Genomic DNA, 23,083 nt, shown 5'->3' on the forward strand with positions numbered 1-23,083 from the left:
TCTCAGGGTGCCTGCAAAGCCTTAAGCAGCAGGGCCTTGGAAGTTGAGTGGGGAGTTGCTGGGGGCACTGGGGTGGGCCTCCCTCGCAGAAGTGAGCTCCGTGTCTCTAGGCCTGGAAAGTGATCACACTGTCCTAAATAGGCAATGGAGGAAAAGAAGTCGGTTTGAGAACTAGGACAGAGGTCAACAAACATTTGGGGGAAAGAGCCAGATAGTGAATATTTTTGGGCTGTGCAGGCCATGTGGTCTCCACTGCTGTGACTCAACTCTGTCACTGAGGGGCAAGAGCAGCTCTGGTTAGTTGATAAATGATGAGCATGGCAGTGCTCCAGTAAAACTTTATTTGCAAAAGCACATGGTCAGATTTGGCCCATGGCTGACCCCTGGAGTAGATAAGTTTGGCTTTAGATATGTTGAGTTTGAGATGACACCGGGATATTCGTGTGGAATATCCAACAGACTAAGATACGCAGCTCAGAGGAACAATTGCCATCAGTTGCAGATGTCTGTGTTTTATCTTTTCTCATTTGATTTGTCTTGCATTTATTAATACACGTGTATTGGTGTGTGTAACAGTAGCTGCCAGATCAAACAACCTGTGTGCTGTCCAGATGCAAAATTATCAATTTGATAATTTTGAATAATTTAAAAGTCTATTGTGGGGTTTACCTCATTATTTTGATTTGTTTTAGAAACAGAAAATCTCACAAATCTTCTAGAACAGTCATAAGTGTTAATAGCTGGAATTTGCTGAGCACCGACCACAGACTATACACTTCCTATGAGTTATCTCCATTTCAATCAGACCACGTGGAGACTCACTGCAGACACACAGCTAGAAAGGGGCAGAATTCAAATTCAGAGTGACTTACTCTGAGGCACCTAGCTTTTCACTTCACCATGTTAAAGGCAGGCTGGGGCTTCCCTGGTGGTGCAGTGGTTAAGAATACGCCTGCCAATGCAGGAGACACGGGTTTGACCCCTGGTCCAGGAAGATCCCACATGCCGCGGAGCAGCTAAGCCCATGCACCACAACTACTGAGCCTGCGCTCTAGAGCCCATGAGCCACAACTACTGAGCCTGCACTCTAGAGCCCATGCTCTGCAACAGGAGAAGCCACTGCAATGAGAAGCCCGCGCACCACAATGAAGAGTAGCCCACGGTCGCCGCAACCAGAGGAAGCCCGCGTGCAGCAATGAAGACCCAACACAGCCAAAAATAAATAAACAAATAAATAAATTTATTAATAAATAAATAAAGACAGGCTGGAAAATTCCAGGCCCTTCTTCCTTAGGCCCAAATTTTTATTTGAGAAGATGACCTATGTTTCCATCCTCTGTCAATCTTCATGCCACCAGTTGGTGTGGGTGATCTTTACAGTTCAGTGATTCTACCCATCAAAGTGCAGGCTTCATCATTTAGGGTTTTCATGGGCTTTCACTATTTAGCCCTCTGCTGTGAAACATATCATTTATACAAAAAACATCAGCCAACATTATTATTTCCCACTCAGCAAGACTGTTTAAGAAGGTGAGAGCAGGGCTTCCCTGGTGGAGCAGTGGTTAAGAATCCACCTGCCAATGCAGGGGACACGGGTTCGATCCCTGGTCTGGGAAGACCCCACATGCCGTGGAGCAACTAAGCCCATGGGCCACAACTACTGAGCCTGTGCTCTAGAGCCCACGAGCCACAACTACTGAGCCCACATGCTGCAACTACGGAAGCCCACGTGCCTAGAGCCCGTGCTCCACAACAAGAGAAGCCACTGCCATGAGAAGCCCATGCACCGCAATGAAGAGTAGCCCCCGCTCTCCACAACTAGAGAAAACCTGTGTACAGCAATGGAGAACCAAAGCAGCCAAAAATAATAAGTTAAAAAAAAAAAAAAAAAGGTGAGAGCATTTGTCAGAGGTAAGATACAGAACCAAAATCCAAGTTTTTATTAAAAGATCACCAGTGTGTGGAATGTTTAACCAGCTGGATTCCTGATTCATGTGGCTGTTATTTATTTTAAACTGTCTTTAGCAACATTCCCAAGGAAGGTCGCATTAAGGAATGATGAAAATTGCATAATGAGAAGCAATCAGGGTAGAACCAGATGATAGAGCTATTTATGTTCAGAAATGTGATATATGTAACGCAAGTTAATGAACATTCCCCTTAGTGCCTCTCAAAATAACTGACTTCTTTTGACCTTTTCTTTTTTGTTTGTTTGTTTTTAGAAAATCCCTGGGAAGTTTAAGAAACTTTTTTCTGAACTTGAAAGTTTAACAGTAAGTAGTTGAGCCAAAGTAGACTTATTCTTCAAACTGATTGCTGGTGTCCAATTTCTTTCTAGATTTCAGTAGTCGGTATCTGCACTCTACCGTGTCAGGTAGCTTAGACTAGTTCACTTGTATATGAAAACGTAGCTTTGCTTCTTACGGAGTGAAGCAAGTTAACACTTCTTCCTCTCCATGGAAAAAGGTAGTGAGAATGGCCCTCTTGGTATGATATTCAGAAGGCAGATTTTTAAGTGTACTCAATTTTCAGTCTCTTTTCAGATCACAATAAAACTGCTCTCCTGTTTTCTCTGCATTATCTGTGCATTATGAGGGCAGTTTTTCTTTGCAGTGTGCTTAACAAAAGGCTGTGGGGTTACCTCATGGTAGAAACTAGGGAGAAGAAACTGTACTTAAGGAACCTATTTGAGGGAAGAATAACAGGGCAATCAAAAGGTGTCTGTCCTTTGCAGTCATTTCCCATTATTGTCAACCAATAACTTGACTTTCATTCATTGCCTAGATGTCCTGCCCTAATTTAGTGAGTTTATTCTCCTAGGAAACCTTTATCTACTTTGTTCTTAGGAAGAACCACTCTATATCTAAATCATGTTCAAATTGTATAGTAAAAGTGGATTTAGAATTGTTTCTATAGCACATTGATTTTTCTTTCTCTTTGTAATCTTCTTGGTTCGGCAGGATCCTTCCCTGAATCACAAAGCCTACCGAGATGCATTCAAAAAGATGAAGCCACCCAAAATCCCTTTCATGCCCTTATTGCTTAAAGGTAATGGTTTTCTATCTTTTATGCTATGTAATTCCATCTTCCAGAAAATTTTCACTCTACAGAGGGCAAGAAAAAGAGTCTCAGTTTATTTCTTTAAAGTAATTTTGACATTCAGACCTAACTGTGTTGGCTTGTGATTGTTTTTCAAATGTTCAATTACTTCTGAAATGCTTAAAATACTTAATTGTACTTAAGCAGACATCAAAGTGTTTTCGATTGACTCACTAAACTTGGCACTGGAAACGTTTGTGTTTTTACTTTACTCTGCTTTAAGCATTCTCTTATTTGAGTCTACAATTCACTTAATTCAACCAAGAATAAGGCTGGCATAAAGAATCCAAACAGTCATCAGTCACGTTCTACGTTTGCAACTTAAATTTCAGAGATTCAACCCGTGGCCTGCTGCTGTGTGAGAAGTACCTTTGGTCAACCCAGGCAGTGTAGTGTATTTTAGTAGGGAATGTACTTTCTTCTTTCCAGGAGTGAATCCAGTTGGGAAAGTATCTAACAGCTCCAAGTTAGTCGACTAACTTCTCTTCTGTAGAGAGCACCAGATCATTCATCATGAAACATGTTAGTTAAATTTACTAACGATCTCAGGGGGTCTCTTTCAAACCCAGGGGATTAATGAAAGGGAAGTTCGTTTGCATCTGGCCTATGCTCCAGACATTTAGTATATATCCTACCTATGTGCTTTCCAGGAAAAGCGGGTTGGTCATTTTTCTTGGCTGTATTTTGATTCTTTCCAAGGGATTATAGGAATACTCTTTTATATTGCCTTCACCCTTCAGAGGCTTGTAAATTCTGCTGGCTCAGGACCCGGTGCCTACACCCGTAAGTGTGATTCTGGAAGTGAATTACCTGGGAACTGGATTGCCGGTTGGTGTGGCCGTCTCCCCCCTCACCTCCCCCCATCGCCAGCCCCTCTGGCAATAAAGCTGATACTCCCTTTTCAGCTTCTCTCAAGAACACCCAGAGCTTGGAGAAGTGTTGAGTTGCTATGCATCCCTGCAGCTATTTATTCAATCTTCATCTAGTATAAAGCAAGAATTTCTGGGAAACAATAATGTATTAGGACAACTGAGAGTCACACAGAATGCTTCATTTGAGCTCAAAAGATGCTGCAAAATGTAAATGGATGAAATAAGAAGAGATTGTAAAGCCAGAATACCAACTTAAAAGTTCATTTAATTTTTCATGTTTATTTCTAAGATAAGTTTATTCAGGCTTGAGTTTTATTTAAAATAAAACACCAGCTGGAGAGCGGGGGTGGTGGCCTGTGGGAAGTGACACTTAGAATTATGTAGACACAAATAGGAAAACTAGGAAGCGAAGACAGATCTGGGAAAGGAATTGATTTTTAGGAAGACAAAATTTTGAAACAGCGGATGTTTTTAAGGTAATGAGAAAACAGTCGACAATGTCCCGTTAACTTAATTAGATATGAGCTGAGCTTTCTGCTATATATTAGTGGGTTTTCCCCCAAAGTACTTAATGCAGTCAGGTGCCTCACACTTATGTCTTAGCTTGGATGCAATTTTCTGCTTTACTGAGTTTATCTAGACCTCTTTGTTGGCAGCAAAACAAATCTCCCTTTTTCCTTTTGTGTGTGTGTGTGTGTTTAAATTTTTTTTTTTAATAAATAGGTTTTTTCTATTTTTTTTGTATACAGCAGGTTCTTATTAGTCATCAATTTTATGCACATCAATGTATACATGTCCCAATCTCCCAATTCATCCCACCACCACCCCACCCCCCGTCGCTTTCCCCCCTTGGTGTCCATACGTTTGTTCTCCACATCTGTGTCTCTATTTGTGCCCTGCAAGCCGGTTCATCTATACCATTTTTCTAGGTTCCACATATTTGCGTTAATATACGATATTTGTTTTTCTCTTTCTGACTTACTTCACTCTGTATGACAGTCTCTAGATTCATCCACGTCTCAACAAATGACCCAATTTCGTTCCTTTTTGTGGCTGAGTAATATTCCATTGTATATATGTACCACATCTTCTTCATCCATTCGTCTGTCAATGGGCATTTAGGTTGCTTCCATGTCCTGGCTATTGTAAATAGTGCTTCAATGAACATTGGGGTGCATGTATCTTTTTGAATTATGGTTTTCTCAGGGTATATGCCCAGTAGTGGGATTGCTGGATCATATGGTAATTCTATTTTTAGTTTTTTAAGGAACCTCCATACTGTTCTCCATAGTGGCTGTATCAGTTTACATTCCCACCAACAGTGCAAGAGGGTTCCGTTTTCTCCACACCCTCTCCAGCATTTGTTGTTTGTAAATTTACTGATGATGCCCATTCTAACTGGTGTGAGGTGATACCTCACTGTAGTTTTGATTTGCATTTCTCTAATAATTAGTGATGTTGAGCAGCTTTTCAAATTTCCCTTTTTTCTACTGAAAATACATTCTCGCATTCACGCTAGTAAATTAAACATTTTCTTTTTCATTAGAAGCTTGAGTTTAAAGAAGCACTTGTTTTTCCTTTATCTTAATTTTTTTGTCATTATAAAACAACATTAGTACTCGCTTGCATTTAAAGTTACTATTTTTGTCTGAAATAATTTCCAAAGGAAAACAGGATGAAACTTTTAAATATGGGTATATCACGTCTGAGGTAAGACATTTTGGAAAACATAAATGACATTCTTAGCTTTTGTTAAATGCAAAATTATTTTAAAATTTTCTATAAACTAGAGCAACCAACGTTTTCATGAACACTTCCCAGCCCTCCCTTCTTGTGCCTCCTGCTTTGCATTGCTTTCAGTTAGAGAAAGAGACGCAGTTGAACTCCTTGGGTGTTAAGAAGGATTAGGACTCCCATGTTTCGTGTTTTGAGACAGTCAGTTCCCAGTAGCATGCAGATTATCAGGTGAGCACGTAACCTAAAAATGCTTCCAGCCATCAGCTTTTCTATTTCCCAGTGCATTTCTTACTTCTCATTTACTTTCCCCCCCTACTGTGGAATCCAGTTCAGAAAGTAGTGAGTGAGAAACCATAAGTAAGTGTTGGGGAAAGGATCCAGCTGAGCTCAAGGTCAAAAGCAGTTGAACAATTTGTATCACAGCGTTTTGGGAGATGATAGCCCTTCCAGTAGAGTGAATAATCTACAGGTGTCTGAAGGTCGTGTTTGTATCTTGGAGCGCAGATTATTCACATTTGCGGGGGTGTTTAAGTAAATGGAATATTGAGGTGCTTGTATGTTTTTTCCTTCTCTTTCACTTGCCATCTCTTCAAACGGAGTCCTTTCATCCCCCGTCCTGTTATATGAAGTGTTAGGAGCGTGTTCAGATGTCTCCAGATAAAGGAGTCTGGCAGTTGCTCATTTCTAGCACTCTGAACCTGGTGGGTGCCCTGAACTGCTTCACAGCCCATGACTTAGGTTCTGAGACCCCCGTTTTTGAGCTCAACCACCTGTGTTGGTTTATCCCTCTCAGCCTGCCTCATCACACACCTGCCGTTCATCTGCATCAAAACCTTCAGCCATTTGACCCCCTTCTCCCGGGCAGCAGCCCCTTCCAGTCCCTCTTCCTCCCCACCTGGCCAGACACACCTTCCCTGCCTTATCCTCAGGCCAGCATCAGCCTAACAGCGCCCCACCCTCAGTAGAGCCGCCATCCTCATGCGCTGACCTCGACAAGTCCTTGCGAGTTGAGATTAAGCAAGATCACCCAGGCAGAGGAGAGGGAGGAGACAGAAAGAGGGACAAAGGAAACACTTTAAAAGTTGCAGAGGCCCCCATCTCCCATGAATTCAGCAAGGTGGCTGTAACGGGTGGTCCGAAATGTCCAAGTCCTTTCGGGTACCAGAGAGGCACCGTGGAGAGAGCAAGCAGGCTGCCTGGGCTTGAGTCCTGGCTCTGAGACTTAGAGCTGTGATCGTGGGCCAGCTGTGCTTGTTCTTTGGACCATCGTTTCTTCACATTCTTTTCCTGCTAGGGCTTTTACCTTATAGTCTTTTGTGAGGATTAAACGAGTTAATGCCATGTCTGACGCTGTTAATAAATATAAGCTGCGTTATTATCATCATCTTTGGGAACATAGGGAGGGGATGACAAACCTTGGAACACTGGGGAAATGGGCCAAGAAACTCTGACAGGGCATGTGTAATCCGAATTCTCCACGAGTGAGTTACTAGGCTTGTAGTAGGTGGTGTTTAATGTAGATAGAGTACACACAGTGCTTTGCTTGCTGTACAAAAAAGATACAAGCTAACTGTGCTGGCTACTCTTTTTCTAAATATTGTGTCAGAGGTTGAAAGCTTGCAGTTCTATTCTGAAAGCAAAACAGTGTAAGAAAATAACCAGAGAGTTTGTCAGATGACTGTGTAATTGTGAATTGCTTCCCTGCTAAGACATCAGTTTAAAAAAAAAAATCAAGGGGAAAAAAGAAAGAAAAATGGCTTAGGAAAACGTTGCAGTCTGGTGGGTCTGGAAGCTGTGAATAAAGAATGCCATGAGAAAAGGATCGTCGTCAGTGTAGTCTGTAACTGTGTAACTGGTGTTGCCCCCTGGTGGGCAGTCAAAGCTCAGCGGCTGGCTGTGTTGCAGGCAGATTTCCCAAGCACCTATCTCGTAATTGCCCCGTAGGGACCAGCAGAATCAAAGTCTTGATTAAATGCAAATGCTTTCCCTTTCTATTTAGATGAATTTTAATCTGTTCGTTTCCCTCTTTATATCATGTTATTTTAACAAGATTTTTGAAAATGATGTTCATTTGGTTTGTCCTCCACGTCTGTAATGTAACATGATTATTTGCATGTTCTTTAAATTGTCGTATATTTCTTACTTTGATTCTCCACTGTGAGGATTCCCTAATGCTCGGTCGCTGACCCTCTGATTTGAGTTTTTATAAGCCATCCCCTTTCAGAGCTTCAGTTGCTGTTATTATTGTAACTAATCCTTGTCTCTTGAAGAGACACTCCAGTAAGTTTTGCGACCAAAAGGAGATTTTTATTTGAATATCTTCTTTCACTTCAAATGCAGTGAGGCTCAAATCAAATTAACATTCCCGTCCTCTGAAATGTATCTTCATCCTACTTTCCCTATGTTGTTTTCATCAGTGAATAGGCCCAGAAACCTTGCCTTTTCCAAACCTGTCCCATTCCTCATTTACTTCGGATACCCAGTCAGGCCCTGGCTTTGAAAACCAAAAATCTAAACATCCAAATCTAAACCTTAATGCTTTAAGTAAAGCAGATCCATATACTTTGCCAGGGATTGTTAAAAAGCAAACACATAAATATTAAAATCCTTTTTGTTTCTGGGGGTTCAGTTCTTTTCTGCTCAGTGTTCTGGCCTAAAAACATAATGGACCAGTTAGGTTATAGAATAGTGTTAGTGTATATTAAGCAGGTTGAAGTCAAAGCCTGCAATGTAAGAGCAAGATATATACTTGCATGAGTGTTATAATGTTTTCTCTCCACACGCATACATTATGCCCCCTCACATCAAATACTGTTCAGATTCAATTTCAAGTTGCCTGGTCAAATGCATGAAATAATCCATAATGTTTAAGAAAAATTGATAAGCTGCATTGCATCTATACCTCTTCAACTCTGAGTCATGATCCGTTCCTAATGGTACATATATCTTTTTGTTTTTAATTTTCAGATGTAACATTCATTCATGAAGGAAATAAAACATTTTTGGATAATCTTGTCAATTTTGAAAAACTGGTATGTAAAACTTCACTATTTCTCCTTTTTCCCACTGTAGGGGAAGTGTATGCTTTTCTTGCACCAAGAATCAAATGGTTTAAGTGCTTTTCTCCACTAAATGTGCAGTGATTTATTTGCTGCCTCTTGTGCGTTATCAATACAGTGCATTCCAATTAAAAATAAGTGTGCTGGGGCTTCCCTGGTGGCGCAGTGGTTGAGAGTCCGCCTGCCGATGCAGGGGACACGGGTTCGTGCCCCGGTCCGGGAAGATACCACATGCCGCAGAGCGGCTGGACCCGTGAGCGATGGCCGCTGAGCCTGTGCGTCTGGAGCCTGTGCTCCGCAGCAGGAGAGGCCACAACAGTGAGGGGCCCGCGTACTGCAAAAAAATAAAATAAAAAGTAAGTGTGCTGGCAAGTTCTGGGGCCAATATGAAAATCTGCTTTTTATTTTTGAAAACGGAACTTCATTAGATTGACATCAGTGGTTGAGTGTATGTGTTTGAACTAGAATTAAAACACTAGGGCTTCCCTGGTGGCGCAGTGGTTGAGAGTCCGCCTGCCAATGCAGGGGACACGGGTTCGTGCCCCGGTCTGGGAAGATCCCACATGCCGTGGAGCTGCTGGGCCCGTGAGCCATGGCCGCTGAGCATGCGCGTCCGGAGCCTGTGCTCCGCAACGGGAGAGGCCACAACAGTGAGAGGCCCGCGCACCGCAAAAAAAAAAAAAAAAAAAAAAAACAAACTGTAAGGTTCCTGTCAGCAGGAGTTCACAGTCTTGAGGTTCAGCCTTGTTGCTTTAAAGGCATCTCCCTGTGTCTTGGCCCACGCTGCTTCTGAGGCATGGGACAAAGCTCTCCTTCTGGGGAGATACGTCCATCTTGGATATGAAGATGGAATGTGTAGGGTCTGCATGGGAGGGGAAGGACCACCCCTCTCTCAGCCTGTGGACAGATGGTGCCACTGTGGAGAGATCACCTCATGCAAAGTGAGAAAGTGAGCTCACGAGAAAGGGGTCCCTGGCCAGTCCCTTCTTACAAGTCACTGAAATGCCTCTTTGAGAGCTGTTTCCAGGACATTCCCAGGTGCTTTGTCATGCAGCAGGTTCCTCCCAGCCTTTCTCACTGGCTGTGGGCACAGGAGGAATTGCCTGCAACTGTGAAATAGGAGTGCCCCAAAGAGACCCTGGGGACCACAAGAATGAATTTGTCTGACAGATGAACTTTAGTGTCATAGGTGAGCCTGCCATGCACGGTTAAAGATGGTATCAGGGACCCCTGTCTGTAGGCCCTGACCTTTGAGTGACCTTTTCAGTAATGGTAATGGATTTGTGTGAACTCTTTCAGGAATGGACCCCCGGTTCCCTGTGAGACTGGGTCAGGCATTTGAGAGAAGGTTGAGTGAGACGGGGGCCATAGACCATGACCAAAGAATAGTACCACCTGATGGGTCCAAACGAGGTTTGGCCTCTGACCTTTGCCTCAGAGGTGCCCCGCTCTAACTGTGAGGTTGACTCGCCACACACGGGATGAGGTGGTGCAGAGCCAGTGCAGGAGGCTCTGGTACAACCTGATAACCCAAGCAGCGGAATCTGGAAGGCTGACGTCTTGGGATAGCTTGCCTTAGCTCAGTTTTAAGGATTTGAGGGTGATCGCTTTCTGGCTCATTCGTTTTGAAGTAGACATATCCATAACTTTTCGAGTCTCTCTCTGCACTAAGCGCTTTGGAATCCAGCTCAGTTATTTTAGATACTACAGTCAAACCAGCACAGCCGGAAATAGATATTTAAAGTATTGGGTTTTCTTGTACGTATTCTTTAGAGATTTGTTCTGGTGTCACCCACTAATGTTCTGAAGCTCCCAGGGCCCCTCTTTGTAGCCAAAGACTGTAGCCCTAACGTTCTAGTCTGTTGACAGGTTAATCTTCAGTGTTTGGTATTAATGAAACGATTGCAGGAATAAGAAGCCTCTGGTCAATACTTATTTCAAATCTTGGCCAACACCTCTGCTTAAGAACGCCAAATAAGCTGTGGTGAGCGTGTAAGAGATGCGGGACAAGCTGTGTCACACCAAGTGGAATTCCCTCTAAAGGTCTAGTACCCTTCCCTCTGACTAACCCAGAGGAAACGTGCGAGAGCCAGTGTACTCTTTGTATGCTGACTGTGGTCAGTTGTTAAGGGTCCACTGGTGGCTGGCCCCCTTCCCAAAGAGAACCAGTGATTTGGTTAAGTTCATTGTGTCATTTCCCCCCAGATGGAGCTCCCCAAGTGAGAGAACAATTCAGTAAAGGCAAGCGTGGGAAAGAGCAGTGAAAAGCTTCCTACATCCTCTCTCTTTCATTCTGACCAGCATCTCTTTTTTTTTTCCCCTGCTTTCTCCAGTGGTCCAGTGGAAGCCTTTTAATGCTGACTCATGTAGTCTAGGGTCTTGCTTTCATAGAGACAAGACTTCAAACTAACCGTGGAGACTGAAACAAAGTCTAACTAACAGTACTGCTCTTAGGGTCAATAATTGTATGTACCCTGAACCCTTTAATAAAGCTTAAGGAAATAACATGGCGTAAATAGGTAATCTTTTATTTTAAATTCCTGAAGAGAACTCTTATTAAAGACAGCTAGAAGATAAGTGCAGTTATACATGCATGCAGCAGGCCCATGGCACACAAGTGCACCCATCAGGTGCCATCACATCATTTCTAAAGAGAGCAGATTTTGTAGTGTCACTGGGTTCCTGGTCCTCAAAACAGATGGCATTTAAGATACAGCATGCCTCATGCTGACCCCCCACCCCGCTCCTTGCACAGAGAAGACAGGGTAAAGTCAGAATTTTTTCTAGAAGGACAAAACTGTGTTTTACATTGTACATAGCCCTATGTTGTACTTGGATGCTGGAGAGTGAAACTGAATTTCCTAGTAGAGTCAGTAGTTCAGCACATTTCTTAGCAAAAGACAAGGTTTTTCACTTAAGCTATTGGTAAAATAGCATCATCTTTCACAGTAATGAACCAGTAGAACCTAACTGAATTAACTTGTGGGAAGCCAATTCCTCATGATGGATATTAGCCAGTGAGCAGATAATTCAGTGTATTATCTGTATCAGGCTGATCCAGGCCAACGCATTAGGTCAGAGAACACGAAACCCAGAAGTGCTTATTGGACCTAATACGTTTTCCATTGTTCCCCACACTGCCTCAGCAGCTCCAAATGTTTCAGCCTCAGACCATTAAATAATGAAGAAACAAATGCTTTCTCCTTCTCTTTATCCCTCGGTGGTAAGAGCATCATCTTTTATCATAGCTTCCTCCCCGCTCCCTTCAGAAAACCTAAAGATGAGATCAGGGCTCTGGTTTCAGTGTTGCCCTGAGTACCTCACCTTACATCAGCTGTGCAAATGGCACGTGATAGAAATCAAGGTGACGCCATAGCTTAAAACAACGACAGAACTGTCCTGGGAATAGTGGTAAAATTGGGGGAAGGAAATTTAACAATACCTTCTCAGACATGAGTCAGGTCTCATTTCCTTTACAAACGCAACTCGAGCTGTTGCTATAATCACTGTCCTGTTTAATTTTTCACTATTGAGTAGAAATACAATAGAAATGCAGCCTGTGAGAACAATTTAATAAGTAGGTCATATTCAAATAATGTTTCTGGAGGTCTGCTGAATTTTAAGTAAATTTTTTTTTCGTATTAACATTATTACTTTAGCAATAATTTGTTGAGCGTTTGCTGTATATAGACGATCCTATGTTCAATGTGTGTAGGCAGGACATGAAAAACAATGGCCCAAGGTACAAACTACTATGTATAAAATAAATAATATACAAGAATATATTGTATAGCACAGTAATAATAGCCAATATTTTATAATAACTTTAAATGGAGTATAATCTATAAATTTTGAATCACCTGAAGCTAATGCTGTACACCTGAAACTAATATTGTAAATCAACTATACTTCAATTATTAAAAAAAAGATGATGGCCCATTTAGGAAGGTTTGGAGGACCAGATCATGAATAATGTTGATTCTTGAATCACAGGGTTATATTTGGATTTTGTATGAAACAAAGTATGGAGTCACTGTAGCCTTCCAGAGGACTAGAACATGATGACAAGTGTTTGGAGATTATTCTGGCAACCGCGCAGGAGGAAGTGTAGTGGAGATTGGTCTGGTCCTAAATGCCGTGTTTCCTTTACCATGGTAGAGAGAGCTAGAAGGCGGTTGCAGGTACACAAGTATGAGGTGAGGGGATCTTGTCCAAAGGAAGGAGCTGTGAGTTTAAGGAACCTTTGCCTGGAGGTCAGTAAGAAGCTTAGAGAAATAAAGTGGAAAACTGAAGACTATAAAAGGGATGTACATTATAAACAGAAAACGGTCTCTGTAACGATATTGATGTTTTAGAAAATGTACCTGTTTCATAAATATCTCATCTCCTGTCACCATTTGAGTTACTTGAGTCTTTGATTCCACAAAACTTCCGGCCTCCGTTCAGCAAGTATGTGTGAGGCCACGTGTGTGCCGTACAGTTGGTGCTGGGTACACAAAGCCCTCTCGTGATACTTGCTCTAGAGGAGGAAGAAAGTTCCACAAAGTGATTACAGCAACACAAACCCAATAAACACTGTACACAGAGCAGTGGGAAGGTTGAGAATGGGGCTTCCCAAGTGCAGGCGAACTCACAAAGACTTCATGGGGAGAAGGTGAAACACCTTCTGAAGTAAAAGCATATGCAAATGTAGACAGGTAGGTTGAGGGTGGACACGCTGCATTTTTTTAAATATGTGTTTTTTAAATATTTCTTTTTTCTTTTAACTGAGGTATGTATTGATGTACAATATTAGATGTTACAGGTGTACAGCATTGTGATTCACAGTTTTTAAAGGTTATAACTTGGTTGTAGTTATTATAAAATGCTGACCATATTTGCTGTGTTGTACTATCTTTGTAGCTTATTTATTTTATACATAATAGTTTGTACCTCTTTATCCCCTACCCCTGTCTTGGCCTTCCCTCCTTCTTTCTCCCCACTGGTAACCAACCACTACTTTGTTCTCTATATCTGTGAGTCGGTTTCATTTTGTTATATTCACTAGTTTATTTTTTAGATTCCACATATAAGTGATATCATACAGTATTTGTCTTTCACTGTCTGACTTATTTCACTTAGCCTAATACCCTCCAATCCCATCCATGTTGTTGGGAATGGAAAAATTTCATTCTTTTTTATAGCTAAGTCGTATTCCATTGTACATATATACCACATCTTTATCCATTCATCGGTTGATGGACACTTAGGTTGCTTCCATATCTTGGCAATTGTGAATAATGCTTCTGTGAACATTGGGGTGCATATGTCTTTTGGAATTTGTGTCTTCATTTTCTTTGGATATATACCCAGGAGTGGAATTGCTGGGTCATATGGTAGTTCTATTTTTAGTTTTTTGAGGAACCTCCATATTGTTTTTCATAGTGGCTGCACCAATTTACATTCCTACCAACAGTGTAGGAGGGTTCCCTTTTCTTCATGTCCTCCCCAACATTTGTGGTCATTTTAATGTTAGCCATTCTGACAGGTGTGAGGTGATATCATTGTGGTTTTGATTTGCATTTCTCTGATGATTAACAATATTGAGCATCTTTTCATATACCTGTCAGCCAAGTGTATGTCATCTTTGGAAAAATGTCTTTTCAGGTCTTCTGCCCATTTTTTAATCGAGTTGTTTTCTTGATGTTGAGTTGTATGAGCTCTTTATATATTTTGCATATTAACCCATTATTGGTCATATCATTTGCAGATATTTTCTCCCATTCAGTAGGTTGTCTGGTACTGCATTTCTTAACAGTACGTTTTCCCATGGCTCAGTTAGAATCTGTGCAGCCGGGGTTGAGAGCCACTGTTTCTGAAGACAAGGTCAAATTTTCTTTTGTAATCCAAACTCAATATATATATTATCAATTAAAGTCAGGTCTCGCACCAAATATAGCTCCTCTATTTACACCCAAAGGTGTTAGACTATCCAACCAGCCTCACAGCACCGCTACTTCAGCAGCACCCGAAATGACCCTTCCGCTGATGTGTTTCCTCTTCTGCCTTCCAGCATATGATTGCAGACACTGTCCGAACACTGAGACACTGCAGGACTAACCAGTTTGGTGAGTCATTGAAGTTGGGTATGGCATGTTAGTCTACCATACATTGGTACGGACTGTGGCCATATCACAAGTATTTGGTGGTAAAAAAAAAAAAAATCGTAAAATATAATATTCACATCACATGCATATACTGTATTCTCTCTGTTTCATCACTGCATGTTTGGGAAGCAGAGTAGGACAAGAAACGGCAGCTTTCTATCCTCTCCTGGCAGCAAGTTTACACTGTACAGAGTGACTTTAGACGATCAGAAGCTCCCGCTGCACCCCTGACCCAGAAAGTCTTGTTTGCTTGCCTGCTGGCTCAGAATTACCCGTGGGTTTATCAGGGGTGACCCTGTCCTTAACCCCCTTGCTTGGAGCCTTCCTGGAATAGGAATATAGTTTGTAAAAATGCCTAAAGCAGCCTTGCAGACTCTTTTCTCCTCTCCAATGAAAACTTCCTGTTTGGAGCTGCCTTTCACCGAAAAAGTATTTTTCTGAGCACTTCTGTTGACTTCCCACTGAGACTGATATATGTAGGAATATTTATTCCTTTTTAAATCGCAAGAATAATTTACACTGTGTTTAAATGATGTTAAAACATTGCAGGAAGGAAGGAAATCAACTGTATTGAGTTCAAGGAGCTTTCACATGGGCAGTGGAATCCTGACCCTAGTGCTGGTGAATGGAGATTATAGATCCTGTGGGTGCGGAGCAGAAAACTCAGGCTCGGAGAGGCTAAGTTTCAGCCGTTACTCAGACTGAATACCTGACTGCCTAGCCCATACCGTTTCCTTCGCCTTGTGCAGACTTTATAAAGGGCAATTAAAAAAACAGAGTTCAGTAATTATAAATCAATCAGAAGTGACCACTAAGTAAAACTTACTTTGTTAAGCAACACATCCTCGTTGTAAACCAATTTTTTTCAACAATACAGAAGTTATCTTTAAAGTAGAACAATCAAAGTCCCACTTCCTAAGGAAAATATTACTAACAATTTGGTACATATTCTTAAGAATTTTCATTCTGTTCATGCCCGTCTTGGGTAGTTATACTGTCCTCCAACAAAGCAGCTGAACTTCTGTGTGGATTACAAAGTTTCTGTTTGAAAGAGAGAATTATAAATACAGGACCTAATTTTCTAAGGGCTCACATCAAGGAATAACATTTGATACATACTTATGTAATTGTCCATTAACTACCCAAGTACAATGCAGTTTCAGTAGAAATAGCATAACATTGTCATGGAGATTCATTCAAATGTACAAGCATACTATTGCTAATGAGTAAAGGATTTGTATCTGTTTCACCCTCCTTTGCTTCCCAAGTATTTATGGGTACTCAGCTAATTCTGAGACCTCAGTCTCAGAATTACCAAGGGATTCCGGTCTATATACACTGCAGGTGTGGGCAGGAAGGTTATACCAGTGGGGCTGGCCTTGACCTTGCCAGCCTCCCATCTCCAGAGAGTAAGTCTGCATAGCAGAAGGCAAAGGAGGAATTTAAATAACTATCAGGCCAGTTTGTGTTTTGTATTTATATATCTTTAAAAATCAAGTTTGGAGCTGAATTATCTAAATTCATTTTGACAGTTAATATAGGCAGAGTTAACGTCAGCACTTGGGGTAAAATAACGTTAATCAAGCCACTTAGAGATTACAAAGTGCCATGCAATGGTCACTTGTCACGGTTGGAAGCATTCCGCCTGCCGTCTTTTTAAGGCTGGAAAGTTAACAACAAAACTGTCTCAGTAGCATCATGTTTTCTAAACCAAACAAGGGGGAATGGTAAAACTTTAACTCCTGGTGCTTTTACTTGTTGAAACCAGGAAGCCTTGTTTCTATTTAACCTAAGAACTACAAACCATCCATGACATACAAGCCCTAAATTATTTCCTCATAAAACGTCTTTGTCACAGAGGAGGAAAAAATGGATTTTCACCAGCAGATAAAATTTCTGAATTAAAATGCTCAGCCTCCTGGGGGCACCTTTTCTGCTCCAGCTGAACTCTGGCCTCACCCCTGGCTTCTCCCTCTGAAATCCCACAAAGCAAGAAGACTCACAGTTACACTGTCTCACTGGAGGGCAGCTTAGCCCATCTCCCCAGGCCTTAATGCGTTGTTTGTTTGTTTGTTTGTTTCTGACCATGGGAAGTGGGTCTGCCCCACTGTCCAGACTACTTTATCTCTGGTTCCTTATCAGAGCTGTCAGCAGCATGACACACACGGGTTCACAGTGCACCAAAGCGTCTTGTGGCCCTTTAACCGCCCTGCGTCTGGGAGTAGAAACTCCCTTGCTTTGTCCTTCGCTGCGTGGACGTTACCCCATCCACACACCTTCTGAACCCGCTTTGCCTGTAAACCAAACCTTTAGTCCACTTCTGTGATATCTGGTCACTTGATCGTTCCCTTAATTTTCTTCCCCCCAAAATAAGGACACCAAAAGATTTTCCTACCAAAATAAGGACATACAAAATTAAAAAAAAAAAAGAACTATCATGTCCATGCAGTCACCAGGTTAGCAGTGATTTCTGACAGTTCCAGCCTGAGCTATAAGAGCCTGTGAAAGCCATTTAACGGGGCAGTCACTGTGACAGGCTGCGTGGCATGGGAGCCGAGACCATGCACTTGGGGGCCTCATGGCCTGGGTTCTGGTCCTGCTCTGCCACTTACCTGCTAGGTCTGTGCTGTTTCACGTTCTGTAGAGGGATAGAATAACAATCACTAAGTACTATATGTTAGGAGAAATTGCTCTATCAATGTTGGTAGAACAAACATCTTGCCAGTCTAATTACCTGACCTGAGGCATCTGGTCTGAGCTGAAAAAGCATCTCTGGGATTAGGATAAAGACATCTCTTCTGGGATTCTGACCAATGCGAGTCTGCCTTCTGGATTTACTCTGCGCCTCAGGTGGGGTTTTACTGGCATTCAGAAACAGCATTACTGCTCTCATGAGATTGACTTTTTTTCCTTCCCCAAAATAGGAGGTGACATATCTCCAAAAGAGCACCCAGAGTTAAAATCCTACGTTCATCACCTGTGCGTCATTGACAGCCAGCAGGCCCTGTTTGCGCTCTCGCACAGGATTGAGCCACGGGTGTGAGCCCCCCCACGCCTCGCCACCCTGGAACTGCAGCCCCGGGAGCTCCGGGGATGGCAGCGCCGAGCATGTTGCTTTCCTGAGAGAAAAGAAGTTGCTGAGTTTTATCAGCGTATCACAAGACATACACAGGAAAGCCAGCCAGAGCGTGCTCGCGAAGTGATGTCAGCTGCCAGAGGTGCGGAGAGGCTGCTGTCGGAAGGAGAAGGCAGAAGCTTTCTCGAAATGGAGAAGTCTGGTTTCTTAGGATCACCTTGTTGAACCAATCCAATCTTCACTTTGAGATGCGCCAGTGTCAAGACGAGAGACTGTCTCTTGTCATACAGTGACCAGATATCTCAGTAAGAGCATGTGTGAGCCTGGGAGGAGTTGTACTTTGCCTGGCAGCAGATGGCTGTTTCTAGGCTGTCAAAGCAGGAGCTCGTTTGAACACCTGAAGACAGTGATGGCATCTCTAGGTTTCCAGGGAGACAGACCTGGTCTCTGTCTTTATGAACTATGACATCACCAAAAGCCACTTGTGTCTAGGGAGTGAGTGAGGACTGGCAGCTGGCATCCCTGCTCTGATCTCCAGAAGAGAAATGTCAAGGCACGCATTTCTTGGCATCCGCAATCACTTAGTGATGTGTGCTTGCAGGTGAAATTCGTTTCTGCGCAACTGATTCACAACTGTAGGCAAGTTAGACTAAGTTGCTTTGCCAGCACAGAAGAACAGTCACCTTTAAGAAATCGACTCATTTAATTTCTGGGGATTTTCTTTCCACGTGCAAGCAGGCTCTCGGGTACAATACAATTTTTGACAAAAGCACAGTGCCTGACACATTGCAGGCACTCTTAACTCTTTCTGGGGGTGACAGTCACAAAGGCCCGCCTTCTTGTGCCTGGCGATGCCCTCGTGTGTTGCTTGCTTCCAGCAGCCTCATACCCATACCCTGGAATGAGAACGGCCCGTACAGGGCGCTTAAGTGGGATTTGATGTGTGAAGCACTTAGCACTCCCTGGAGAAGAACAAGGGGCTAAAATAGTGGTGATTGCCCATCTTTCAGCAAATGAAAAGAACCCCAAAGATCCAAATGTCTGATGTATGTTGGACACTTAGAAGTCCTATAGTCCACCTCCCAACCAAGGCAGGGAGCCTTTCTATAATTTGCCTTTTTTTTTTTTTTTCCCCAAAGTCTCAGAGTCTTTTAAGTCTTTTTATTCCCATTTTTACAGGTTGGGGCTCCTACAGTAAATATGACCTCTTGCTGTTCTCAAGAACTGGTTAGAGGATTTCCCTCAACCTTCAAATGAACAAAAAAGCCTGTGGGATACAGTAATGAAATCCACCCCTGCCGGCTAGATCCTTGTCACTTTGCTAAAATACAAGGGCCCTGCTTTGCCTATTAGGTTCATTCATTTTCCACACGTGTGATCCTGGTGCCCCTCTCACCACTCCTGCCTGGTCCTCTCCTTGGTGCCTGTACAGAATTGCTTCTTCTTGTCTCATCAGCACCTCATTACTGAGATGTGTCCAATGCTTTCTTACACCTTTATAGCAACGCTGTTTCCTGGGCTCGGGAGCCACACTGAGCTTGCGAGATCCCTGTTAGCAGCCACATGGGGCAAATTTGGGGTAGGACTTTGAAAGAGGGTCTGTCCCAGCATGTCAAGCTTCAGTCCTGAACATTAACAGAGCTTTGTAGAAAGGCACCATCCAGGGCTAGTCCCCTCAGAGAAATGCCCCAGGCTCCTGGGAATGGAATGAGACTCATTGGAGGAGATCAGACCCATCAGAACCAGGGAAAAGAGACTTTTCTCGTGGCTGATCAAACACTGGAAAACTCTCCCCTTGGCAATTACTGAGGACGGTGTGGGCTTACAGCACCAGTGTTCTGGTCTTTTCTCTATGCTCGGGAGTAGCATTGGGCCATTCTAATCCTACGAGGCCATTTTGACATTGTCTCTGTGTTTTACAGTTTAAATGGTTATTCACATTAGATCTACATTGCTCCAACTAAAACTATTGCAGTTGCTCCAGTGGAGAACTATTTTAGCACAGCACCTGCTGCTTGGACCTCAACTCAGATGTGTGCATGGCCAAACGAATCCACACGTACATCACACCTAAACAGATTCTGACGGCGTAGTCAGAGTTCCCCACATGGTATGGGTGGAAACAGACTGGGAGAGAACGGCGCTTGCCCACTGTTTCCTCCAGCCATGGTCTTGTGGCTCTTGGGGCAGCAAAAGGAAAGGAGGATTTTGTTTAGTTTAGGTGTGCTTTTCCATCCCTGTCTTCTGAAAGTCAAAATCTCTGAAGCTTCCTGAAGTTTAACAACTATCTGCAGAGGTTTCCCAGGCAGCAGCTCTCAGAAATTTCAGAAGCAATGAGAAGACGTGAATCTGGAATCAATGAATTCAAGGCAGAATCATGGGAACCAGATGTAGCTCAACATGAAGCTCTTTCTAATGAGTCTGGAGCTGTCCAAGTGAACAGGCTGCAGGGGACTTAAGCAGGGTCCCTGTTAATAGGGATGGGTCATATTCCCTCTGCATACATCTGCCAAGGCCTCTTTGGAATAGGTTTTGTTCTGGCCAGAAGGGTGGCCAGGAGGACCTGTAAACTCCTTTCTAACTCTGTTAGATTTTCCCAATCGCACGAAATCTCCATTCACTCTGAAAAATCTCCTATCATCTGAGACCTTCACCAGCGACGGGTGCGTGGGCACTTCTAAGGGGGTTCTTTTTGCTATGGCACAATTTTCAGACAGTCCTATGGGTCTTTGGATTTGTCAGCATTCCAGCAAACCAGCCCTGCTTAGAAGTTAGCACAGGGCAAGTTCCTATTGGCAAAATCACAACCACTCAAAATTTTTTTTAGTTTTTCCATACACATTTGCAGATGCTCCAAAGACTACAGTGTTTTATAATAACTTCACTCTTCATTATAATCTGTATAATTGCCAAATGGTTGTAGTGATACATATTATGGCCTGCGTTCACTTTATTCTAGTATCTCTTTAGAATAAATTCATTTTCCTAGACCCCTGTCCACAAGCAAGTTGGGTGGAGAATACCTTAAATTCAGAAGCATAGGGACCAAGTAAAATCCCGGACCTCCCAGCTTGTAGGGAGATGTTGCACTAATGCATACTCACCTCCAAGTAGGGAGACACAGTGGCATCAAAGAGAAGGTGCTGGTGACGTTTGATCCCTGGAGCTGGGCTTTCACTGATGCCCCGATCCCTGCCCAGTGGTTTTGTTGCAGCCATCACACACACCACAGATTCCAAGTGTCCCTAGATGGCACAGCTAACCTGAGCTCAGAAACTAGGCAAAAACATTAAAATGGGGAAGATCAGATCCACTGTGGTGATCTAACATGGATAGCATTTCTTTTAAATGCTTCAAAGACATGTCCTTAAATTTTCAGCCTGCTTATTAACGAGTGAGCCATTGTGCTTAAAACTAGTGCTGGAAAAAAGTTTTTAAAAATTGCCAAAAAGTTAGATGAAAATGTACTATATAAAGCAAAGCTGTATATACTAAACATTTTTTAGCAGAGTAATATTTATTTGCATAGCCTATTTATTGTATTCGTATTACACTGTTATCAGATACTGGGATGAAATCGATGACCAGAAGCAAGGACTCTTGCCTTTTAACGTATCATTAATTAGGACCGCTGTGACATTATCAGCTTGCATTAACAGAAGATAGAAAACCCACAATCAGGGCGTCTACCTAACTTCTCAGGGACTACACTTTGTAGTTTTCCACCACTAGAAGAGCTGGTAAATATGAAACATTTGTGGAGTTACCAGAATTGCCATTAACAGTATTTTCTTTCTCATATTTCATGCTTTCTGCTTCTGTATATATGACTGTGCTGTGTATTTATCAAAGCTAGTAAGCAATAATTTATATGTAAAAATGGCCAAGCAATATAAGGTGAAAACTTATATATAAGTCACTGTTACCTTATCTTGTATTTTCAAGTGTTTTTTTTTTTTAAACTGCTTTTCCAAATATAAGATTATGTTAAAGATACTATTCATGCCTCAGAGCTTCTTGCTTTGTGATGTTTGGGGGCTCTGTAGCCTGTGTTCCGGCAGCATGTTATGCTCAGATGTTTGGAACTCAGAAATCATTTACTTGCTGACAGTGCTACAAGCAGGTGAAGAGATTCTCAGGCGACCCAAATCACTAAATCACTTGTGCTGCCGTTGAGTTATTGTAGAACCTGAAGACCCTGGAAATCACATCATATTCTGGGATTTGGAGACTCCAACAACCCCTGTCATTACCTCACCCCACTCAAGTGGCACCACGTACTCTCCCTTCCTTACCAGCCCAGACACTGAGGCAAGCTCCAAGCCCTGGTGGTGATGCCCTAGGCCTGGACTAGCAGCAGGACAAAAGCTACGGGCGGGACGATGAAGCAAAGGGGTGGTAATGATGCTCTACTGGAATGGAAAGACGAGGGTCGTATACACTGGGATAGACTTATCCTTCGAACTCTTCTCTCCCCCTCCCTCCGGAAGAATTATACGTCCTGCCCATTGATGTCAAGCTTGGCCTTTGGCATGTGCTGATCCCTCCCCCTGCAAGAGGATTATGTCATTCACCGTGTTGAGCTGAGAACCGGCTAAATGTCTTCCTCTGTCCAGTGAGAAACTGGGAGAAGCCACCCGTGTGGCTTGGAGACTGAAGCTTTGAGGTAACCCGTGACTGCCATGTCTCCTCTGCTAGGAGACCCGCAGTGTCCAAGTAAAGGTGTCTCCATCCACTGGACTCTCCAGCTTGTGAAGGATGTGTCACTTGAGTGAGAAATAAAACATCAGGGCTTCCCCGGTGGCACAGTGGTTGAGAGTCCGCCTGCCGACGCAGGGGACACGGGTTCGTGCCCCGGTCCGGGAAGATCCCACATGCCGTGGAGCGGCTGGGCCCGTGAGCCATGGCCGCTGAGCCTGCACGTCCGGAGCCTGTGCTCCGCAACGGGAGAGGCCACAACAGTGAGAGGCCCGCGTACCACAAAAAAAAAAAAAGAAAAAGAAAACATCATCATTAGAAGACACTGCAGTTGGGTGGCAGGGCGGGGGTGGGTGACTCCCCGGGTGGAATTTCACCGAAGCTGAGTAATACAGT

General features: G+C 43.0%; 1 protein-coding gene across 6 annotated transcripts in view; it reads left to right on the forward strand.

Annotated features, from left to right (window-relative positions):
• RAPGEF5 (Rap guanine nucleotide exchange factor 5) overlaps positions 1 to 21,985 on the forward strand; it is a gene marked incomplete at its 5' end in the record, with an annotated part of 217,138 nt that extends 195,153 nt beyond the window's left edge. For 5 of the 6 annotated variants that reach the window (XM_082633000.1, XM_082633001.1, XM_082633004.1 and 2 more), the window contains 5 exons: positions 2,223 to 2,273; positions 2,961 to 3,048; positions 8,676 to 8,740; positions 14,820 to 14,874; positions 17,838 to 21,985. In XM_082633000.1, coding sequence (XP_082489126.1) covers positions 2,223 to 2,273; positions 2,961 to 3,048; positions 8,676 to 8,740; positions 14,820 to 14,874; positions 17,838 to 17,956 — 378 coding nt within the window. In that variant the 3' untranslated portion in view covers positions 17,957 to 21,985. The remainder of the gene's footprint in view (positions 1 to 2,222; positions 2,274 to 2,960; positions 3,049 to 8,675; positions 8,741 to 14,819; positions 14,875 to 17,837) is intronic. The other variant, XM_082633002.1, reaches the window with a different exon arrangement.
• Between the last annotated feature and the right edge of the window lie 1,098 nt (positions 21,986 to 23,083).

The sequence above is a fragment of the Mesoplodon mirus genome, assembly GCF_964341445.2.
Source record: "Mesoplodon mirus genome assembly, chromosome: 9".
In the NCBI taxonomy this organism is placed as follows: domain Eukaryota; kingdom Metazoa; phylum Chordata; class Mammalia; order Artiodactyla; family Ziphiidae; genus Mesoplodon; species Mesoplodon mirus.